Source organism: Protopterus annectens, chromosome 8.part0 (assembly GCF_019279795.1).
Source record: "Protopterus annectens isolate FY-2018-M chromosome 8.part0, PAN1.0, whole genome shotgun sequence".
In the NCBI taxonomy this organism is placed as follows: domain Eukaryota; kingdom Metazoa; phylum Chordata; order Ceratodontiformes; family Protopteridae; genus Protopterus; species Protopterus annectens.
The window spans coordinates 1,268,585,402-1,268,604,530 of record NC_056741.1 but is presented as its reverse complement, the minus strand read 5'-3'; the positions used below and the strand labels follow the sequence as shown (position 1 = coordinate 1,268,604,530).

General features: G+C 38.6%; 1 protein-coding gene across 2 annotated transcripts in view; it reads left to right on the top strand.

The window, feature by feature from the left end:
- The window catches only part of ATP1A3 (ATPase Na+/K+ transporting subunit alpha 3), a 769,164-nt gene that overhangs the window by 725,637 nt on the left and 24,398 nt on the right, over positions 1 to 19,129 (top strand). For both annotated transcript variants that reach the window (XM_044080787.1, XM_044080788.1), the window contains exon 21: positions 7,565 to 7,666. In XM_044080787.1, the coding sequence (XP_043936722.1) occupies positions 7,565 to 7,666 (102 nt within the window). The remainder of the gene's footprint in view (positions 1 to 7,564; positions 7,667 to 19,129) is intronic.

The following is a 19,129-nucleotide window of genomic DNA, read 5'->3' as shown; positions in this document are numbered from 1 at the left end:
CCCCACTATCCAAAATCATGGAGAAATGCATCCACACTCAGCTCCTAAATTTCCTAACAGAAAATAAAATATTATCCCCATCCCAACATGGATTCTGACCATATCACAGTACCACCACTGCACTCCTGTCATTCATGGACACTGTGACCCAAGCAAGGGACACTGGAAAAAATTGTCTCCTCTCTATTTCTGGACCTCTCCAAAGCCTTCGACACCATATCCCACCCCTTACTCCTGGAAAAGCTATCCAATCTGAGAATGTCATCCCCTCCCTCAACTGGTTCTCTGATTATCTAACCAACAGACAGCAAGCCACTAAATGGCTCCACTCTTTCCAACCATTCCTCAATATACACACAGGAGTTCCCCAAGGATCCATATTGGGAGCTCTCCTTTTTAGCATATTCATTAATGACTTCCACTCCACCCTCCCCCTAAATCCTGTAATACAGTATGCAGATGACTCAACCATTATCTGCATTGCTGACTCTGCTGACAAACTCCTAGCTAGGGCTCAACATGCTTTCTCAATCACTGAGGAATGGATGAATAATAACCATCTAGCCCTTAACCCCACCAAAACTAACTTGCTTCTATTCACCCCCCAAAAAATCAACCCCCCTAAATAGAGCAGATTTTAATATCTAGTCATAAAACAAAACTTGCATTAGAGCAGTATCACAAACTAAACTTCTAGGGGTTATAATAGACGAATACTTAACCTTCGATCTACACATTCAAAACTGCATAAAAAAACCATCAGAAACTAGGCACCCTCTGTAAGCATAAATTGTACCTCACACCCACTGCTAGACAAACCCTTGCACTACCCTATTTGCTTCCTTCACTTTTATACAGTGCCCATTTGTTCACTAACATTCAAAGCTCCATAAAATCCAAGATCGAGTCCTGTTACAACAAGGTTGCCAGGTTCACTACCAACAAAACTTACTCCTCCATCACTGCATCTCCCTACGCAAACTAAAATGGCTCAAACTTCCCCATCACCTAACCTACCTGCAGTTAACCACAGCTTGCAGTATCATTACAAAACCTTCCAATTGTCCATCCCTCATCTCCCTGTTTACTCTCCATAAGCCCTCCCGACTACTCAGATCTGAAAATCAATTCCTTCTAAAAGTGCAAATACCCAGTCTAGCAGTGGGTCAATCTCTCTACTTATGTGCCATTGCTAAAACTTGGAATTCCCTACCCAGCTCTATCAGAACTATTTCCAATTACATATCCTTAAAAAAGTCTCTAAAACAGCATTTCTTAGCCCTATGGCAATGTACATGTGGGTACGACTACAGAACATCTCCCCCCACCTGAACTCGCTAACTTTTTTCTCCTCTCTGCTTAACAGTTGTACAACTATCTCTTGCTGTCTTCACTCTACAGTATCCAAAGCAGATGATATATTGTACTTTGTATATAATGTATACTGCCTTTGTTATTCTAGCTAGAAATTTATGATAAGATTGTATGTCTGTTTTTTTAAGTTATTATCTATGTATGTAGAAAATGTGATTGTATTTAAATTTCTTTTGTATGTGGAGTTTTTCTCCCCGGGCCTCCACTGAAAATGGGCACCTTTTGGCCCAGTGGACCATCCCGGCAAATAAATAAATAAATAAATAATGTGGTATATAAACAAACAGGGAGGAACAAGATCTTATCTTCTTTGCCTGTTGGCACCTCTGGCATGGGAACTTGCTGTCAAGTATCAAGTGATTCTTCAGACAGTTTATATCCCTTCTGGTCAGAACATTATAGCAGACATTCTGAGCAGGTCCTTAATTCAGTCCCATGAATGGATGCTTCACAGAGATTTGTTTCTGGACATTAGCCACCAGTGGGGTACTCCCCAAGTGGATCTTTTTGCCTCCCCTCTGAACAGACAAATTCCTGTGTTTTGTGCCAGAGTCCCAGGTCTTCTTGTGTGGAAGGCGGATGCCCTCTCATTTTCTTGGAAGGGGGTGTTTCTTTATGCATTCCCTCCCCTTCCTCTCATTCTGATAGTCCTGTTCAAAATTCAACATAATGTTCCCAAAATCTTGTTGGTGACTCCCATTTGGCTTCAGCAGCACTGGTTCCCTCTTCTTCTGCATTTAGCCAGGGGCAATCATCACAAGTTACCTCACAGGGATGATCTACTCTCACAAGGCAAGGAATCTCTCATCCTTGCCCATCTGTCCATGCTTCAACTGACACTGTGGGTGATAGGATTTTGATTCCTCATAGACAGCTTTTTTCTGAGGACATGCTGCAAGTCCTGCAAGAGGCCAGGAAACCTACTACTAGGAAATCCTACTTATCCAAATGGAAAAGGTTTTCTATTTTGTATCTCTCTTGTAACCTGGACCTACTTACTGTGGATGTTCCCTTGGGTTTCTTTTATTTGTGTGAGTTGCTCAATGCTGGTTTGGCCTTTTCTTCTATTAAGGCGCACTTATCAGCTATCTCTGCCTTTTTTCTCATCCTTTACTTTCTAGATTTGAGGTCAAACCATTTCTTAAAGGCATCCTTAATATTAGACATCCCAAGAAGCCTGTTCCTCCTCCCTGGCATCTTAATTTTGTTGTGGAGAAGTTGACTCAGGCTCCTTTTGAGCCTGCTGCTTCAGCTTCCTTGCAACATTGTTCCTAGAAGACAGTTCTTTTGTTAGCTCTTACTTCTGCCAGATGGGTGTCTGAGTTACAGGCCCTTAAGGCTTGTCCTCCTTTTTTGATCTTTCATGAGGACAGTATCCTTGCACTCTAACCCTTCTTTTATGCCTAAGGTGGTTAATGAGCTATCACTAAATCAGTCCGTTAATCTGCCTATTTTTCCCCCTGTCTGCAAACTGACAGTGAGAGAGTGCTGCATACTTTGGACATGCAAAGGCAACTCAGGGTTTATCTGGACAAGACTAACGCTATTAGAAAGTCTGATCAGTTATTTGTTTCTTTTCATCCTAGATCTTTGGGACTTCCTGTATCCAAGCAAAGTATTTCTTCTGGATTTCTAAGGCTATTTATTTTTGTACACTTTTCATGGCAAGAGCCTTCCCTCTTCAGCCAAGGTTCATTCTGCTAGAGCTGTGGCTTCTTCTGGTGCTTTTTTTCGAGTCTATATCACGTTATCGAAAGTTTACTTAATTGAATCAATAAAGGTCGAACTTTATTGATCAATTAAGTAAAACATCGAATAAAGTAAAAAAAAATACAAATTAAAAAAAAACCTAAATGGCATAGGCAAGAGGGGGCAAGCCCCCCTGCACCCCCAACCCCCCACTTAAATATACCAACTCCGAGACCGCACTACATTGAGGTAAATGGAAATATCTCCTTACGGTGATTTCCGTTTACTTGCACGATGTTCTTCACTTTCGATATTGTCGTGCCAACAATATCAGACTCGATATTGCCAGCTTATGACAAAGTGAAGTAGACCGCTTTTTTTCAAGGGCTTAGATGCTAATTCTATTCCTGAAGCAGCTACCTGGACTTCTGTGCATACCTTCACCGAGCACTACTAGTAGGATGGTATCTCTAGAGCTAGGGTTGGGTTTTTTAGTGCCATTCTTCATGGCTTTTTAGGGGACTCTTCTGTTCAATATCCCTCCCTAGTTTCCTCTTGAGCTTTGGCACTGTCCCATATGTTAAGAATGCTGGAACAGTGAATGTAAGGACATAGTACAGGTGTGTAAAAGCGTACCATAACTGTAGATGTTCTTGCCTTCACTGCTGCAGTGTTCTCTCCCTCTCTCCCTCCCCTTAGTCCTTTGCCTTCCTGAATGTACAGATTACCAGTTGGGTTCCTTGGACTGGTGTTCCTACTGGGGCAATCAGTTCTGACTATGGTAGGCCTGAACATCACCTTTATGTCCTATGCTAAGCAAGGACCTTTTAGGTGATGTTCGGCATACCTTTAAAGTAACAAGAGTCTTTGTTGGACTGGGTGGACGGCAGGCTTCCATGGCAGGGAATCCCCATATGTTAAGAATACTGCTGCAGTGAAGGCAAGGACATCTACTGTTATGGTAAGATTTTACACAACTGTACTTTCTATCAACTTTCTAAGTTTGTAAGAATAACATTTAAAAGGTGTCCCTATTTTTGGGCCTTTGTCCCCCCATTATTTGTGGCTTTGTCCAAATTTCTTGCTGTAAGTCTTAAGAGGTTGAGAGGTATGGAGGGGTGTGTAAGAGGGAGGTAGGGGTGTATGTGTGTGACTCATATCTCTCAACTGTGCAGATTTTCATAACTTATATTTTTGGTCTGTTCCTCATAAAAATTGTGGGGGTTTTTTGACAAATCATGTGCATTTTCAAGGAATTTAGTTTCAAATACATTTTCAAGGAACTGTGAGCTTAAAGGGAAGAGAAATTTACTGCTACTCATTCTAAGTCTGTTTACAATATGCAATTTTTTTGTTTAGCCAATGGTATAAGTTTTGGGGTATAGAATTTTTAAAGCAATGTTAGTAACACAACAGGTAGCATACTTGCTTTTTGATGCAGAAGGCTGTGGGTTCTACTCCACAGCATGTAGATGGATTGCTGATACTGTGTTGTATTTTAAGGGTGTGGGGTGCTGCAGTCCTGAGTATGTTCTCCTTTGGATGAGATGCCTAGTAACTATGAACCTGTTTTCAGTTTCCCATCCATTCCCTAGTGCAATATTACCAGCTTACCATTTTTTTAAATTTAACATGGGCAGTTTATTCTTCAAGGCAGCAGGCACTAAATGTGTAGATGAAACACTGAAATATAGTTGTTTGCTAGCAGCAACCTCTTCATTAGTTACTGATGTCTTTAATGTGGAGTTATTCAGATGACTTTAACTTCTGCAAAGATTGTGATGACAGAAGTTTGAGTGGCCTTATATGGTTATAATGTTCTTTTACTGGGAATTTTTGTCATTATTGGCTCATATGTTTTGTTTCATTGATTACTGCAAAAATGTTCAAAACTATAAATTTTAAACATGCTCTAACAAGTTCCAAATAAAACACTGACACCAAGCCAGAAAAATGGTAAAAATTAAACAAGTAAAACAAATCCACTAGTATAAACAGGAAAAAGAACTGAAATGAATAGACCACGACTTTAGCATCAAAAAACTTTTTATTATGCTTTTGTCAGATAAACGTCTTCAGAAAATTGGTAACCAATAATAAAAATATACCAATTTAAAAAGAAATTCATCCAATCATAATCAGCATACAGTCAACTGAAAAGTAATCAATTAAACAATTAAAGTAAAATGCCAAAATTACAAAATGCAAAATATCAAAATATTAAAATGTCAGGACCAATAAGAAATTACTCTTATTTGACTTGTAACATTCAATTCCTTAAAAAACACTTTATGTTAATGGTTTCATTAAAACCTGGGGGTTTGTCAGAATTTAACCTAATTTGCCATTTTGTCTCAGTACTTTCTAATCTACTTTTATAATCGCCACCCCTTAAATCAAAAGGTTCCTGCTCAATAACTAAAAGTAAAAACTTTTTATACCTGTCACAAATAACAGTATGTTTATATAAAGCATTATTATGATCTTTTACCTTAATGGAATATAAATGTTCTTTAACCCTTTTTTTTCCAAACTGTCTGTGAACATGCCTGTATAATAAGCCTGACATCCTGAGCATAACCCAATATAAACAATTCCTGTCTTACAACTATATCTCTTCTTCAAATATATTGTATAGTTTTAAGTGCTCAATAAATATAAAGTTATTGTACTTTGGACAATAATATGTAAATTCGGTCAAAGATTCTACCACTGAATTCATACCTCATATGTTTCTTCAGAAATCTCTCCTCTTTTGTTATAGCTTTCCATCTAGGTCCACCTGATACATCCTCACTATTACAAATCATGTTCCAGTCCCCATCCATAAATAATAATCCCTGCTGAAATCTGATTATTTCTCCCCAAAATTTCTTAAGCTCTGTAATAGCACTTTTTTATGGAATTTAAATAATGCCACCATAATCCTCCTCCCCTGACAGTAATCCGTTACTACAAAAAATCTACCATTATTGTCCTTTTTCCATCTTTTCTGACCATTGTAGCCCCTCTAATAATCAGTATTACTACTCCTCTTTTCCTGTGCCTCTAATATTCTACTGAAAGTCCATCCTGAAATCCTTTCTTAGTCAATTTCACATTAATTTGTATTCAGATGTGTCCTTCCAACATTATTTACGCTATACACTTCTTATAGTCCAATATTCTTTACTTTTTGTTTGTATGTGTAAGACCATTTACATTCTGTGATAATAAGTACAGAACAGGCATTATGATAGAAACCTATTGCCCCCACATTGTACATGACAGATCTTTTGAATGTGTATTTCCAAAGTGACTTACATGAAGACACTAATGTTTGGCAGGCTGATTACTGTCTTTGGCTAATTCTCTTAACTCATTTGTGACTGCCTGGTTAAAGTGTAGCTAGAGTGGCTGATGGGGCAGCTGCCCTGGGAGAAAGGTGTCAGGGTTGCAATCCACAGCTCTATTTTTTCACATGTTGGCACCTCATTAGGATTAAAAAATAGACTTTTTTATTTTCTTATTTCTTTTATTTATTTTTTTAATTTGTTTTGTTTTTGTTTTTGTTTTTTGCTTTTTGTTTTTTTGCTTTCATGCAGAAAGTAGGGCATTATAACTTCATGCCAGATCAGAGAACAGACCTTTTTTTTGCTTATCAACCTAGCATTGAGGGATGCCAGATCATGGAGCTTTTAGGACTTGTAGTAATGAAGTATGAAATAACTTTGTGATGGCAAGGGAAAGCATTTTGGTTCATAGTTAAGGAACTGATTTGTGGTATGGGAGTATGCTTCAGATGTGCAATATTGTACCACTGCTTAACTCTGTAGTTTACACAACTGTGACAGACAGGTGGAGTTAACTAAGGTTCTCTTATATTTCTAGACACAGTTAGGAGACCCTCCCAAGAAATCACAGTGCAAAATACACCAGTAAGGCATTTCTCTGTTTGTCAAAATCATTTAAAGAGGTAGTATGGCATACCAAAACAGAAAACAGGGGGGTGTCCATCTTCGTGCAGAGGTGTAAATGAACATCTGCATAGCAGCTCCCCCATTAAAACAGATTGGGATATGCAATTTATCACTGTGATTGCACTCATTTTGTGACTGTGTCACAATACATCCTGTTTCTGCAGTCTCTATGGCTGTGAAGTCTCTGATAGTATTTTTCTCTCTCCCCTGGAATGTCCTCAACTGTCCCATACCTGAATCAGTTATAGATTGCAGGAAGCTCCAGTGATAGAATGAAACAAATTATTATTCATTAAGAGGTGAAACAATATATTTGTTTACAATATTTTTATTAAGTCTAATCAGATAGTACAAAATGAAGTACTTAAAGGATAAAGGATGATAAAGTGTGAAGAGTACCTAGTAGAGACTATTCTTAACTGTGCAGTTCTTGTAATGAATGAGCAAATTTCTTAAAGGTTCAATAAATTATGAAAACTTCTGGAGTGTCACATACTATTCATCAAGCTCATATTTTGTGCTTCCCACCTTGTCTTTTACAGAAACAAGATTTTGATTTTTGGTCTGTTTGAGGAAACAGCCCTAGCTGCCTTCCTTTCTTACTGCCCTGGCATGGATGTTGCTCTCCGAATGTATCCTCTGAAGTAAGTATCATTTATTTTCTAAATCTTAGTATTCACAAGCATGCCACACTGCATACTATGTTGTATAAACTAGGCCATGTACTGGTACTCTCAGTTTTCTGATATTATATCTGAATAAAAGTCAACTTATTGAAAATAGGCCATTTTTAAATTCTTTATTCCATTCAGCACAACTAAATCTGTTTAGTTGTGGCTCTTGTTAAATGCTTGATAAACTAGCAGATTGCCTGAGGGAGTCATACAGTTGTATTATACACTAGAGTATTTATTTTGTAACATTTCACTGGATATTGCATGTGAGATGAAGAATCTCTTTTTCTGTTGAATCATACTTTCACCCAGTCTTAGAGCTGGAAAATGACGCGCAAGACATTTAACAGATATTCTCAAGGGCAAGCATATTATATATCTTCAGGATGACCTCGTTTAAATTAAACATTAAATACTTATATTTTTCTGTTCCTCTTGCATATGAGGTATACGGGTATGGAATGAAGAATTTGTGATACATTTTCTATTGGAAGAGATTATTTTCAGTTCCCAGTTTGGCAAAAGCATCAGCTTCTCCACAGTGTAAGTTGTATCATCAAGACTGAACATCTCCCTTATTTCAAGGGGTATCCATACAAGAGAGCCAGAGACGGATTGTGTACCCTCGCCCCTGGATGTTTTTTTAAACCATGCCCCACGTCAAAACATTTCAGTCATAAAAAACACTTGAGTTGCTATCATTATAACCTAACAATGTCCATGCTCATCAATTACAACTCTTATATTGACCATGTACACCTCATATGTCTGATTGTGATTTAAAAAAGGTCACAGTTAAGAAAGCATTCCAACTTGCTTTATGCAGATTAATAGCAGTCCTGCAAAGCCAGACTGCGGACTGTTTAATTTGATCATGACAGCAGGGTCACTCATTTTCATCAATGACTGTTGTGAAAACATAATAATAATGATGATAATGACCACATTAATGTATTTTAAGTGTGTTCCACAGAAACACACAGTAGCCACATTAAAATGTTTCAGCTTCACACAAATGTACATCAGTCCTGCTAAGTCAGATTGACTGTTTAAAGTGAGCAAAAAACAAGAGCTAAATTATTTTTCATTCAAAGGTATGTCCCACCACCACTCTGCAGTTATAGCCACTGTGTTCACTGTGGTCACCTCAGACATCAGATTGTGATAAAATTAATGACCATATTAAAATGCATTTCAAGTTTGCTTTATAACATACCCAGCACATGAAAGGATTCCAACTTCACACAAATGTACACTACTTCTGGAAAACCAGATTAGTGACCCGTTTAAAATGAAAATATGAGAAGGGAATAAGTTACTTTCATTCACGGACTGCCCCCACCAAGCAGTTACAGCCAAGTATACCTCAGACATGTGATTGTGATAAAAAACAATGGCCATAGAAAAAGATTTCAAGTTTGTTTCACACAGACACATAGTAGCTATAGTAAAGTATTGTAGCTTAACTTCACATGAATGCATACTATTCCTGTAAAGCCAGATCAAGGAATGTTTAAAATGATCCAATGACAAGAGGATAAGTTACGTTAATCTACAGACAGACTCCACCACCATGCAGTTATAGATATTCTTTTTTGGACTGTGTACGCCTCAGATGTAGTACTCACCCTGCAAAGCAATGTACTGCTATATCTGGTTACCTGCTAGGTTTAAAAAAAAATGTGTCTCATGATAATGAGCAGTGTTGTGCTTCCATGACCATTCCTTTATCAGCAAATATTAGCAGGCTTTCTGCTCCTTGCTGTTCCAAATTAATAAAGTGCTTGCATCACTCCTGTACTGTAAAATACCTATAGATGCTTTAAATACAGGCACCACAGTCCACTTGTTTAATTAGTTAATTCATTCATTCATTTTAAGTAAACAATGCAAAGTTATTTAGTAAAAAACAGCCCAAGGCATCACTATTAAAAGAGGTGCAGCTGCAGCAACCTTCTTCTATACTGGCCATGGACACCCTGGAATTGTGGGCCCTGAACAACTGTTCAGATTACTCCTGTTATTATATGATAATCTGCCACAGTAGACAGCAACACATAGAGTTTGCTGTAAGTATTACAACCCATATACTGAATCTGATTTTTTTCAGTAGAAGCCAAAGGCCACAAAATGGGAGATGCTAAGAACAACACCCAGTTGTGTGCTACATGACTACAGGCTGCTTTTTATGACATTAACCTTATGAGTTCTGGTTAGTAGATCTTGTTTAAGAGACCCTAAAGAGAGAAACCTTCATGTTTGCCCTTGTTGTGTGTTTGTAAAACAGATGGTTTGAAACATGTTTACTAAGGAATGTCAGACTTTATATTACAGAAGAGACTGTAATTAAACTGCTAAAAATACACTTATATTTAAATATTCACAAGTTAGAATCTGTATAACTATATAAAATGAAACAAAAGGGTTAGATTCTTGAGTTTCTGTTTTTTCTGTTAATTAAAAAAATCTGCTATACCATAGGATACTCTAAGACGGTATACTTCAGTGGCAGCTGGTGGCTTCAAATCAAAGAGGCCTGCAGAAGCTGAAAGGGGTAGGCCACCTAAAAAGGGAGGAGCTATGTTATAGTGACATCAACCCTCACCATGCTTCCAGAATTAAAATAATAATACATTTGTGTTTTGCTGCACAGAGACAGCTGTCACAGCCTGTATGCTTACCCTCCCTACGTCACTCGATGGGTTGCCAACTGGCTTACTGACAGAACCCAGACTGTAAAAGTAGCTGACTCCAAATCCAGCTCCAGACAAGTGACAAGTGGAGTACCTCAGGGTTCAGTCCTGGGACCACTCTTGTTTGGCATCTACTTCTCTGAAGTACAGGCCAACACTAAGGGACTCTGGCTAACAAAGTTTACAGATGACTGCAAACTGGGAGCCATTATTGAATCCCCAAATTATGTGGATATTCTACAAAAGGGCCTTACAGAAACAGATGCCTGGTGCCAGAGCCATGGGCTCAAGCTTAATGCCAAGAAATGTATAGTTATCCCCTTTGGAAAAAACATGTACCCTTGAATTACCACATAGGTGGCAGGACACTAAACATCAAAAGTGTAATGAGAGACTTAGGGACACAGGTGGACAGTGGTCTCACTTTCGATAGCCACATCGCCACAACAGTCAGGAAATCCTTCTATGTGGCACACCTCATCACTAAGGGCTTTTCATCCAGAAAAAAGAAGGTCATTGTCCCACTGTACTCATCCCTCATTAGACCCATTATAGAGTATAATGCCCCGTTTGGTATGTACCTCACAATACATCTGCAACAGCTGGAAAGGCCACAGAAATACCTCACTAAAAGAATCACAGGCCTAAAGCAGATGCCATATGCTGACTGTCTAAAAACACTCCAGCTATACTCTGTGGCATATCGTCTACTCAGAGGCGATCTCTGCTTAACATACAAGGCCATGTCAAACTCTGAGCTGCTGGACATGCTCCACTTAAAGAAATCCCAATCCCTCAGAGCCACATGCTCCAGGGATCTAAACCTTGTCATCACAATGAACAAAACATGCTGGAGGGATAGGTTCCTGACCCAGAGACTCCCCATACTCTGGAATAGACTGCCCTTACATGTCAAGCAGAGCGCCTCATTGGCCCTCTTCAAAAGAAACCTTGATGATTGGATGGGAGATAGGAAATTCACCCCGGGGATCATGTCAGTCACCCTGCTAGACAGGGGCCCAGAGAAGTAAATATTGTGGGAAGAAATATCCAGGGAATTGTTATGGCTAGGCTTGCATAGGCCCTAGGGCCGATAGCCTAGTACCAACCTACGAACCCGTAAACATTAGCCTTGCAAAGCCAGAATTATAACAGTAAATGGTAGGGCCAGTCATTTCATTTCCTTTTCACACTGACATAGCCCTCTGTCCCAATTCCCTACAGAAAGTACCTGGTTTGAACCTAGAAAGTTAAAAAAAATGGAAAAAAAGACAACAGTTACATTACTGTATTGCTTTCACATTGCTTTCACATAAGCATTAGTCAAAGGTCTGCACTTGAACTCACTCCATTTCACTAGACCCAAATCCACAGCAAGCTTGCAAAGGCAGAATTATAACAGTAAATAGCAGGGCCACTCATTTCATTTACAAATGGAATTATAGCAACAGTAAACAGCAGGGACAGTTGTTTCTTTCCCACACAGCCCCAGTCTCCATTGTGTACCCCACCCACAGTATCGTATTTGTTGTTGCAAGGTTAAAAACAAAAACAACAAAAAAAAAGATGATACTGTCATTAAGGTATGTATTCATTTTTTTTCACATTAACAATACTCAAAATTTAGAGTCTGTGGTCGATCTTACTTCAGTCGAATGCACATTATTCCTGCAAAGCAAGCCAGAACTGCAGTCATTCCATTCGCACATAGGCATTGCCCCATCCCAATTGCCTACCACAAGGTTTAAAATAATGAAAATTAAAGACCACTGTTACATTACTGTATTTCTTTCACATGACATAGCCAGGACATTGCAAGTGATCTTCAGTTCACCCGTACACACTTTACTCATGCAAGAGTAGAGTTTGTTTCAAAAGTAAAACATTGACAAGCCATGCTGATGTATCTTGCCTACCCTGCAAAAATATACTAGATTAAAAAAAAAATGTCAATCACAAATGGCCCCTGAACACACTGCATACTTAGTATCTCTTTGACACCTGCCAGGATATTACATTTAAAAAAAAAATCAACGGCCCCCAAAACATGCAGACCAATAGCATGTGGTTGACCCTGACAGTGTATTATGTTAAAAAAAAAGAAAATTATCAACAGTCTTCAAAACACATTGCCTCCCCATATCTGGTTAACCCTTCCAGGATATTCTATTAAAAAAAGAAAGAAAGTCATCAACAGCCCCTAAAATACGTAGACCAGTAGTATCTGGTTGACCCTGCCAGGAAAAATGCAGAAACTCTCTTGTTGTACCTGCAAGGAAAAAAAAACAGAACTTACTATAACCCTAATCTGATCACTGTATCTCCACTCTTTCACTCTCTCCCTTGCAACTAAAGTGCGGGCACGCGAGTGTAACAGAACTAATCAGCAGCCGAGTCACGTACTCAGATTACGTGACAGGCTGCTGATTCACAGTCCCATCAGATTTCTATTTCCTGGGGTTAAAACCGTAAGGACTTCTGGGCATCTTCATTGATATCTGCAGTCTTCCCAATCCAGACTGTTTTAAAAGCAGTCCAGAGACGCATGCACACTGCTCCGAGTTCCGTATAGAATCGAAATTCAACTTTACACACTAGCTTGCAGTTCAGACTTTTGCTAGTGTGCAAAATTTAATAATTTAACTTTTTGTTTTTTTTTTTTTTTTGAGAAAGTTGGGGGGGGCTGCAGCCCTGCAGTCAGATACCACAAGCTGGCGCATGGTATACTTCCAATATGCTTTTGTGTTTATTCAAAAAGACTGCATACCAGGACAGAAAAGATACCGGTGGTACTATTATTTTCTGGAAGGGAGGAGGGGAAAAGCATACTTATTTCATAAATACATTATACAAATGGAATATTATATCTGGCTGAGTAATCTTTCAGTTTTGATGCCAGTATATCCTTAAGAGCAGCACATTTCTGCTTTAGGAAGGCTTATAATGGCACAAATGCATTTGGCTTGACCTATATTTAATGGAATAATGTTTTACAAATATCTGCACTTTGTCAGGTGTCCTCTCAGGACCTTTTTGACAGGAGCAATAGATGCATTTTAGTCCCTGGTAAAATGAGCTCTGGTACATATTTGCAGTTATCTTGTTAATATTCATAGCAATTTAGTTAACCATGATTTCACAGGGGAGATAAAATTGTTACTCAGTAGCAACTCTGTGTGTGTGTGTGTGTGTGTGTGTGTGTGTGTGTGTGTGTGTGTGTGTGTGTGTGTATATGTGTGTGCGCGCGCGCACACTTTCCTGGTATCCTGAATTTTCTTGCACACTAATTTAAGATTCTCTGTTATGTCTACTGATTGGAATCTCCCTTGGTGGGGATTGTCTTGAAAAATACACAAAGGGTGATGGAGTGATTGATATGGAACTCTGAATCTACTTTTGATTTTAAACAGTTTTTTCATTTTAAGGATTACCTCATCCTTGTGAAAGAAATTAAGTCCTAACCAATGCAGAAGGACTGCTGTTCACTAATCAGATTGGCAGATGCTGCTCCTACCTGAATCAAGTTTTCCAGGTTGTATGTATTTCTTGACTGCAGATGCTAACACTGCAGTGACTATATTCATGTTCTCCATTAGCTAGTATTCCCATCTTGGATACTAGAAGCAAGAAAGCCATGCAGAGTTTCTTTATTTCTAACAAATACATAACTTTTAGGCATAGTTGTTAACGAAGCCAGAATTCCAAATTGTTGCCACTTCCCAGATGCCAAAAAACACCTTTGTCAAATAAAACAATGAGTCTAAAAGACTGCAGTATTCAGAGTCTTAGTTGGGAACCAGAAACAAAATCTCTCCCATTCAGCAAAATAACTGTTCAGGGATGCTGAAGGACATCGATCCCAGAACCCAAAGTAAGTACCATCTGTGTTTTCACAAACCAAGCTGACAGATTCAGGGAAGCTAAGCATCGGTGCAAGATTCTGCCCTATTAAACTGGAATGGAATTGAGTAGCACTGATTAAAGCACTCTCCCATGTGTGCCTAATATGATTACCAGAGGATGTCTGTTCCAAGTCAGAATTGGGCTACTAATACTGTGTTTGTATTAGAGAGCTTTGTGCTGTGAAACTCTGTGGAAAGAATAGAAGATAAGTGTATGCATAATAAAGACTTTTATACAGTCCACAGAAATGGAGGTCTACACCAGTACAGGATTAACTGATGAAAAACGTGAACAGGTCTAACTTTGGCATGCCTTACCTGCAAGTCATTTTGTTTCTGTCTGGATGAGTTAACCGCATTTCATGTAGCCTGGGCCATGGATTGTGTCCTCCCATCTTATTGGTGAGTGCAAGGTAGTGGTACTGTCCTCCCAAACTTCCCAAATCTGCACCTGTTTGAGTTACATATACAAGAAAGAAGAACAATTTACCTGAGGAGTCAAGCCCACTGCATTGAGTTCCAACTCATTTATGTGCCACAGTCTCTCATTTGGAGGCCATGATGACATCAGTACCCATGACTACACTTCCATCCAGACATGCAAACATGATGACATCACTACCCATGACTGCAATTCCATCCAGACACAGAGATAGCCTCTGAGATCAGCTGTTGAACCTGTTGTGGCTGAAATGTAGTTTCCTGAGAAGGGTTTTTCACTGGTCACTTCCAAGTTAGTGACAGGAACTAAGGCCACCAGTGAACATGAAACCTGCTTCAGCTGCTTTGCCAGATGAATCTGTAGGCATTTCCTGCAGGATTTTGAGATGAACAGTGCTGCCCATATGTAACATGTATCCCAAGAACTGTATGAAGTCATATTCTGAGTCTGGCATACCAGCTATAACTTTAAAGTATGACATTTCCGAAGTAATGTCCAAATTTATTTTCTGAGGTACTAAGACTATCTGGCAGGAAATCAGAATTTGCACATAGAAGTAAAAGTTTCCAATGGAAATTATACTAATAACTCAGGCTAACTAGTAAAAGGAAATATGAAGGTGACTGACACTTTCATTTGTAAATGCTTCTTGGAACTTAATATACATTTTATGTATTTGTATATGTTTTGTTAACCAGGTTAACCTTGCTGGGACACGAGGGACAAGTGTCCTCACAAACTTTACAAAGCATATTCCAGCAGCGTTTGCATATGGCAAACATGTACAACAGATTACAGAAATATATTAGTAGTGAACAGAAAAGTTTGCAATAGTAGTCTGACAAGTTTGCAATTCACATTTAATATGTACACAGAAAAAAACAATAAGTAAAATCTAAGTGAAAACTCAGTGGAAGTTCTAACTTGGCTGTAGTTTTCATTTAGTTTTTACTGGTTGTTTCTTCTGTGTGACCTTCTCACTCTTTGTTTTAGTTTGTTAATTGGGATATTTTGCAGTGGCCGTAATGGTAATGGACATCAGCTGGGTATAACAGCCCTGTCTTACTTATGCTTAGTCAAACACTCTGCTTGCATTCCTCTCAACTGTCCCTGATTGTCATGGACGTCCCTGATTTTGACTCAAAGTTAAGCTTTGTCCCTCTGAATCCCTTGTAACACTTGTGCCATTTGAATAAAAGGTGGTGAATTATACAGAATAAATAATGACAATAATTAAGAGTTGATAACTTATTTTACTGCAGGAAATGTACATTAATTCACATTCTGCAATGCCGTTAATGTCTCAGTTAATAGAACTAATATTTTAAAAGTGTCCCTGTTTGTCCCTGATTCTGTTGAGAGTTGTCCCTGATTAGTTGACATCTATGTCTGCTTGTGCTGTGCTGATGAGGTCATAACAAGGCTGAAATATGCATATCCACAGCTAGTGGGGTTTGGCTTTATTGGCCTGAAATTGTCCATCGAAACTACTTAAAAAAAATCAGTCGTGGGCATTCAGAATCGCTATATAGCTGAAACACCTGATGTTTATAAGGGTCATTTGCATATGTCCCATGTGCCTCTGATACAAGAGGTTTGAGAGATCACTCAGTGAAAGTTCTATCTTGATTGGAGTTTTAATTTAGTTTTTACTGATTTAACATTTAATATGCAGAGACGTTAGTATGTACAGTTGAAATAGTCTAGGTAATACATGTAACCTTCTAGTATCATTTGTTTACCTATGGTTAGTATAATATGTTAGTATGTAAAGTACTTAAGTTTTTATGATTAAAAATCCAGTAAAATGAAGCATAAGCAAGTCAAGGCTCCGGACAAGAAATTAGCATTTTCATTCTTTTTATTTCAACAAGAAGTTCTTCAGAAATGCAAACAGGATTTAACACTGAGTTTAAAAAGGCCACATATAAGATCATGTGATTAGACTCAACCAATAGTGACATGAAAGGAAGTGAAATTCACTCATAAATATTCATTAAATAGATTTAAAGCTATACTGAGCTAAAAAGTGAATTCACTTATAAAAAAGTAGTATAAAACATGAAAAGACTTAGTACTTAAAAAGTTATTAAATTCTGGAACACTGTAAAAATATTTAAAGTTAATGGTTAAGAGACAAATGATCAGATTAAGCAGGCTGACTACTGAACAGTTTACTTTTTTGCATGAATTTTCTAAACTAAAGGCTTTAAATCTATTTAATGAATATGTATGAGTGAAGTTTACTTCCTTTGTTGTCACTATTGGTTAAGTTTGATCACATAATCTTATATGTGTCCTTTTTAAACATAGTGTTAGATCCTGTTTGCATTTCTGAAGAAGCTCTTGTTGGAATAAAAAGAACAAAAGTGTTAATTTCTTGTTCAGAGCCTTGCCTTAGTTGTGTTTAGTTTTACTGGGATTTTGGTTTGTTTATCTTCCATTCCACTTTGGTTTGCAAGTATTTATAACTAATTACAACTATTTGCAGAAAGATTTAATATAGGAATATGTGGCAGGGCTAATGGGAAGACACCTAATTCACCTAACTAATCCATTCAAAGGTGATTTGCAGTACATCAAACTCATACTTTATTAACCCACTTCCACAGTGTGTTTCATGATACAGTTGTCCACACAATAGGATAACTGTTGTCTCATGTATGTTAGGACCTAAATAATTCTATTCAGTAGATTACCCTCTTTATCCATCCATTTCTTTTCTTCCTTGTATTACACCTCCTACTCTGCATGATCCTGGGGAGGGGGGCATTCAAATTATTTCCCACTGCTGCTTCTGTGCCCCATCCACTATGACGATACTGTACTGTTATTGATCTGCAAACAGGCTAGCTTTGACATTCACACTGTGCCGCATGCCACAATAAAAAATAGTAAATCACTATCTAGCTCAGTACCAGCTCTGAGACACCCATTACTTACTGCTCTCTCAGACGATTCTAAATCTCTCATTCGGATTCTGAGCACACTCTAATACAAAAATCAGCTGTCAGTCCACATCAGTATTCATAGAGTAACCTTCCTCTTCTTTGTCTCCCTTAGTAGACTTCATTGGAGCATGATACCAAAAGGGATTTATTTACTCACAGCAAGAGCTTGCAGAGTAGTGTAAAATTAATTCTCTTTTGGAGTGTTTCACCCCCTCCCCCATGTGAATGCTTATTACAAACTATCTCTGATGTCATAAATGGGGGAACAGAGTTCAGGCTGTGAGCTGTACCTCACTAAGAGAGAATGATAATCCAAATAGTTCCCTGGCCAAAGATCTGATAATGTTCAAGTAGGCCATGCCCGCCACAGTTCTTACATTCATTTTAGTCATGCCCCAGTTATGATATTCACTCTTCCAAAAAAACAACACGCTCATCTGCTTTTACTTGATAATATGTCTTCAGGAGCCCTTGTAGCCTCTTTTTTGTGATGCTGTCCCTGAGCTGTCCCAGGACAGAAGTCAGGTCCACTGACCATTTGTGCAGCTAGGGAAATGACATGCACCCTTGTTCATAGCTTTATAGCAGATTACTAGGCTAAAGGCTTAAGAGCCCTTACAAGTCTAGCCAATATAACCTGATTTTACCCAATATACAGTCCACGGAGCAAGAGGATGGCATGGATTTGTGGCTATGCATTGAGTATCTTACAGATTGCCCCTACCCATAAGGGACAAATTCACTACCCCAGTTGTGAATTTGTGATTCCCCATCCATTGAGCCAAACTGCATTTGAAGAGGGTCAGGAGAGGGCTTTGCTTAATGTGAATAGGAAGTCTGTTAAAAAGAAGTGGCAATTTCTGAGACACATCTGTATCTCCAGCATGTTTTGTTTGCGTCACTGGCTAAGTTTAGATCCCTAGATTAGGTGACCCTCATTCTGTTTGGCCTGTGGATGTGTAGTATCTCCATCCGGGCTGGATTTGTAAGTGCCTTGTAGGTCAGGCATAGGTCATCCCCTAAAATCAGTAGAAGACAGAGAAGAGGGAAAGGGCTTTTAGTCTGCCCATACGAGACATGGTGTTTACACCTTGTGTTTCTTTGTGAGGAACCTCTGATGTTGCTCCAGCTGCTGTAAATGCCTAGTTAAGTACAAGCCAAATGGCACGTTGTACTTGATTATTGGTCTAGTGAGGGCTGAGTACAGCTGAATATAATTTCCTTGGATCTGGATGCCATAATTTTACTTATATGTTTTGCCAGACTAAAGGGCTTCCTCATCACTGCAGACACATGGCGGTCAAAGTTCAGGCTACTATTTGTATGCCTAGATTTCTCACCTCTGCGTCTGCTCTTAGAGGTGTGCTATTGGTGTAATTTGCAGGGGTATTTGACTTCCCAAAGGGTATGATAATGCATTTTTACACATTTAGTTTTAGGCCATG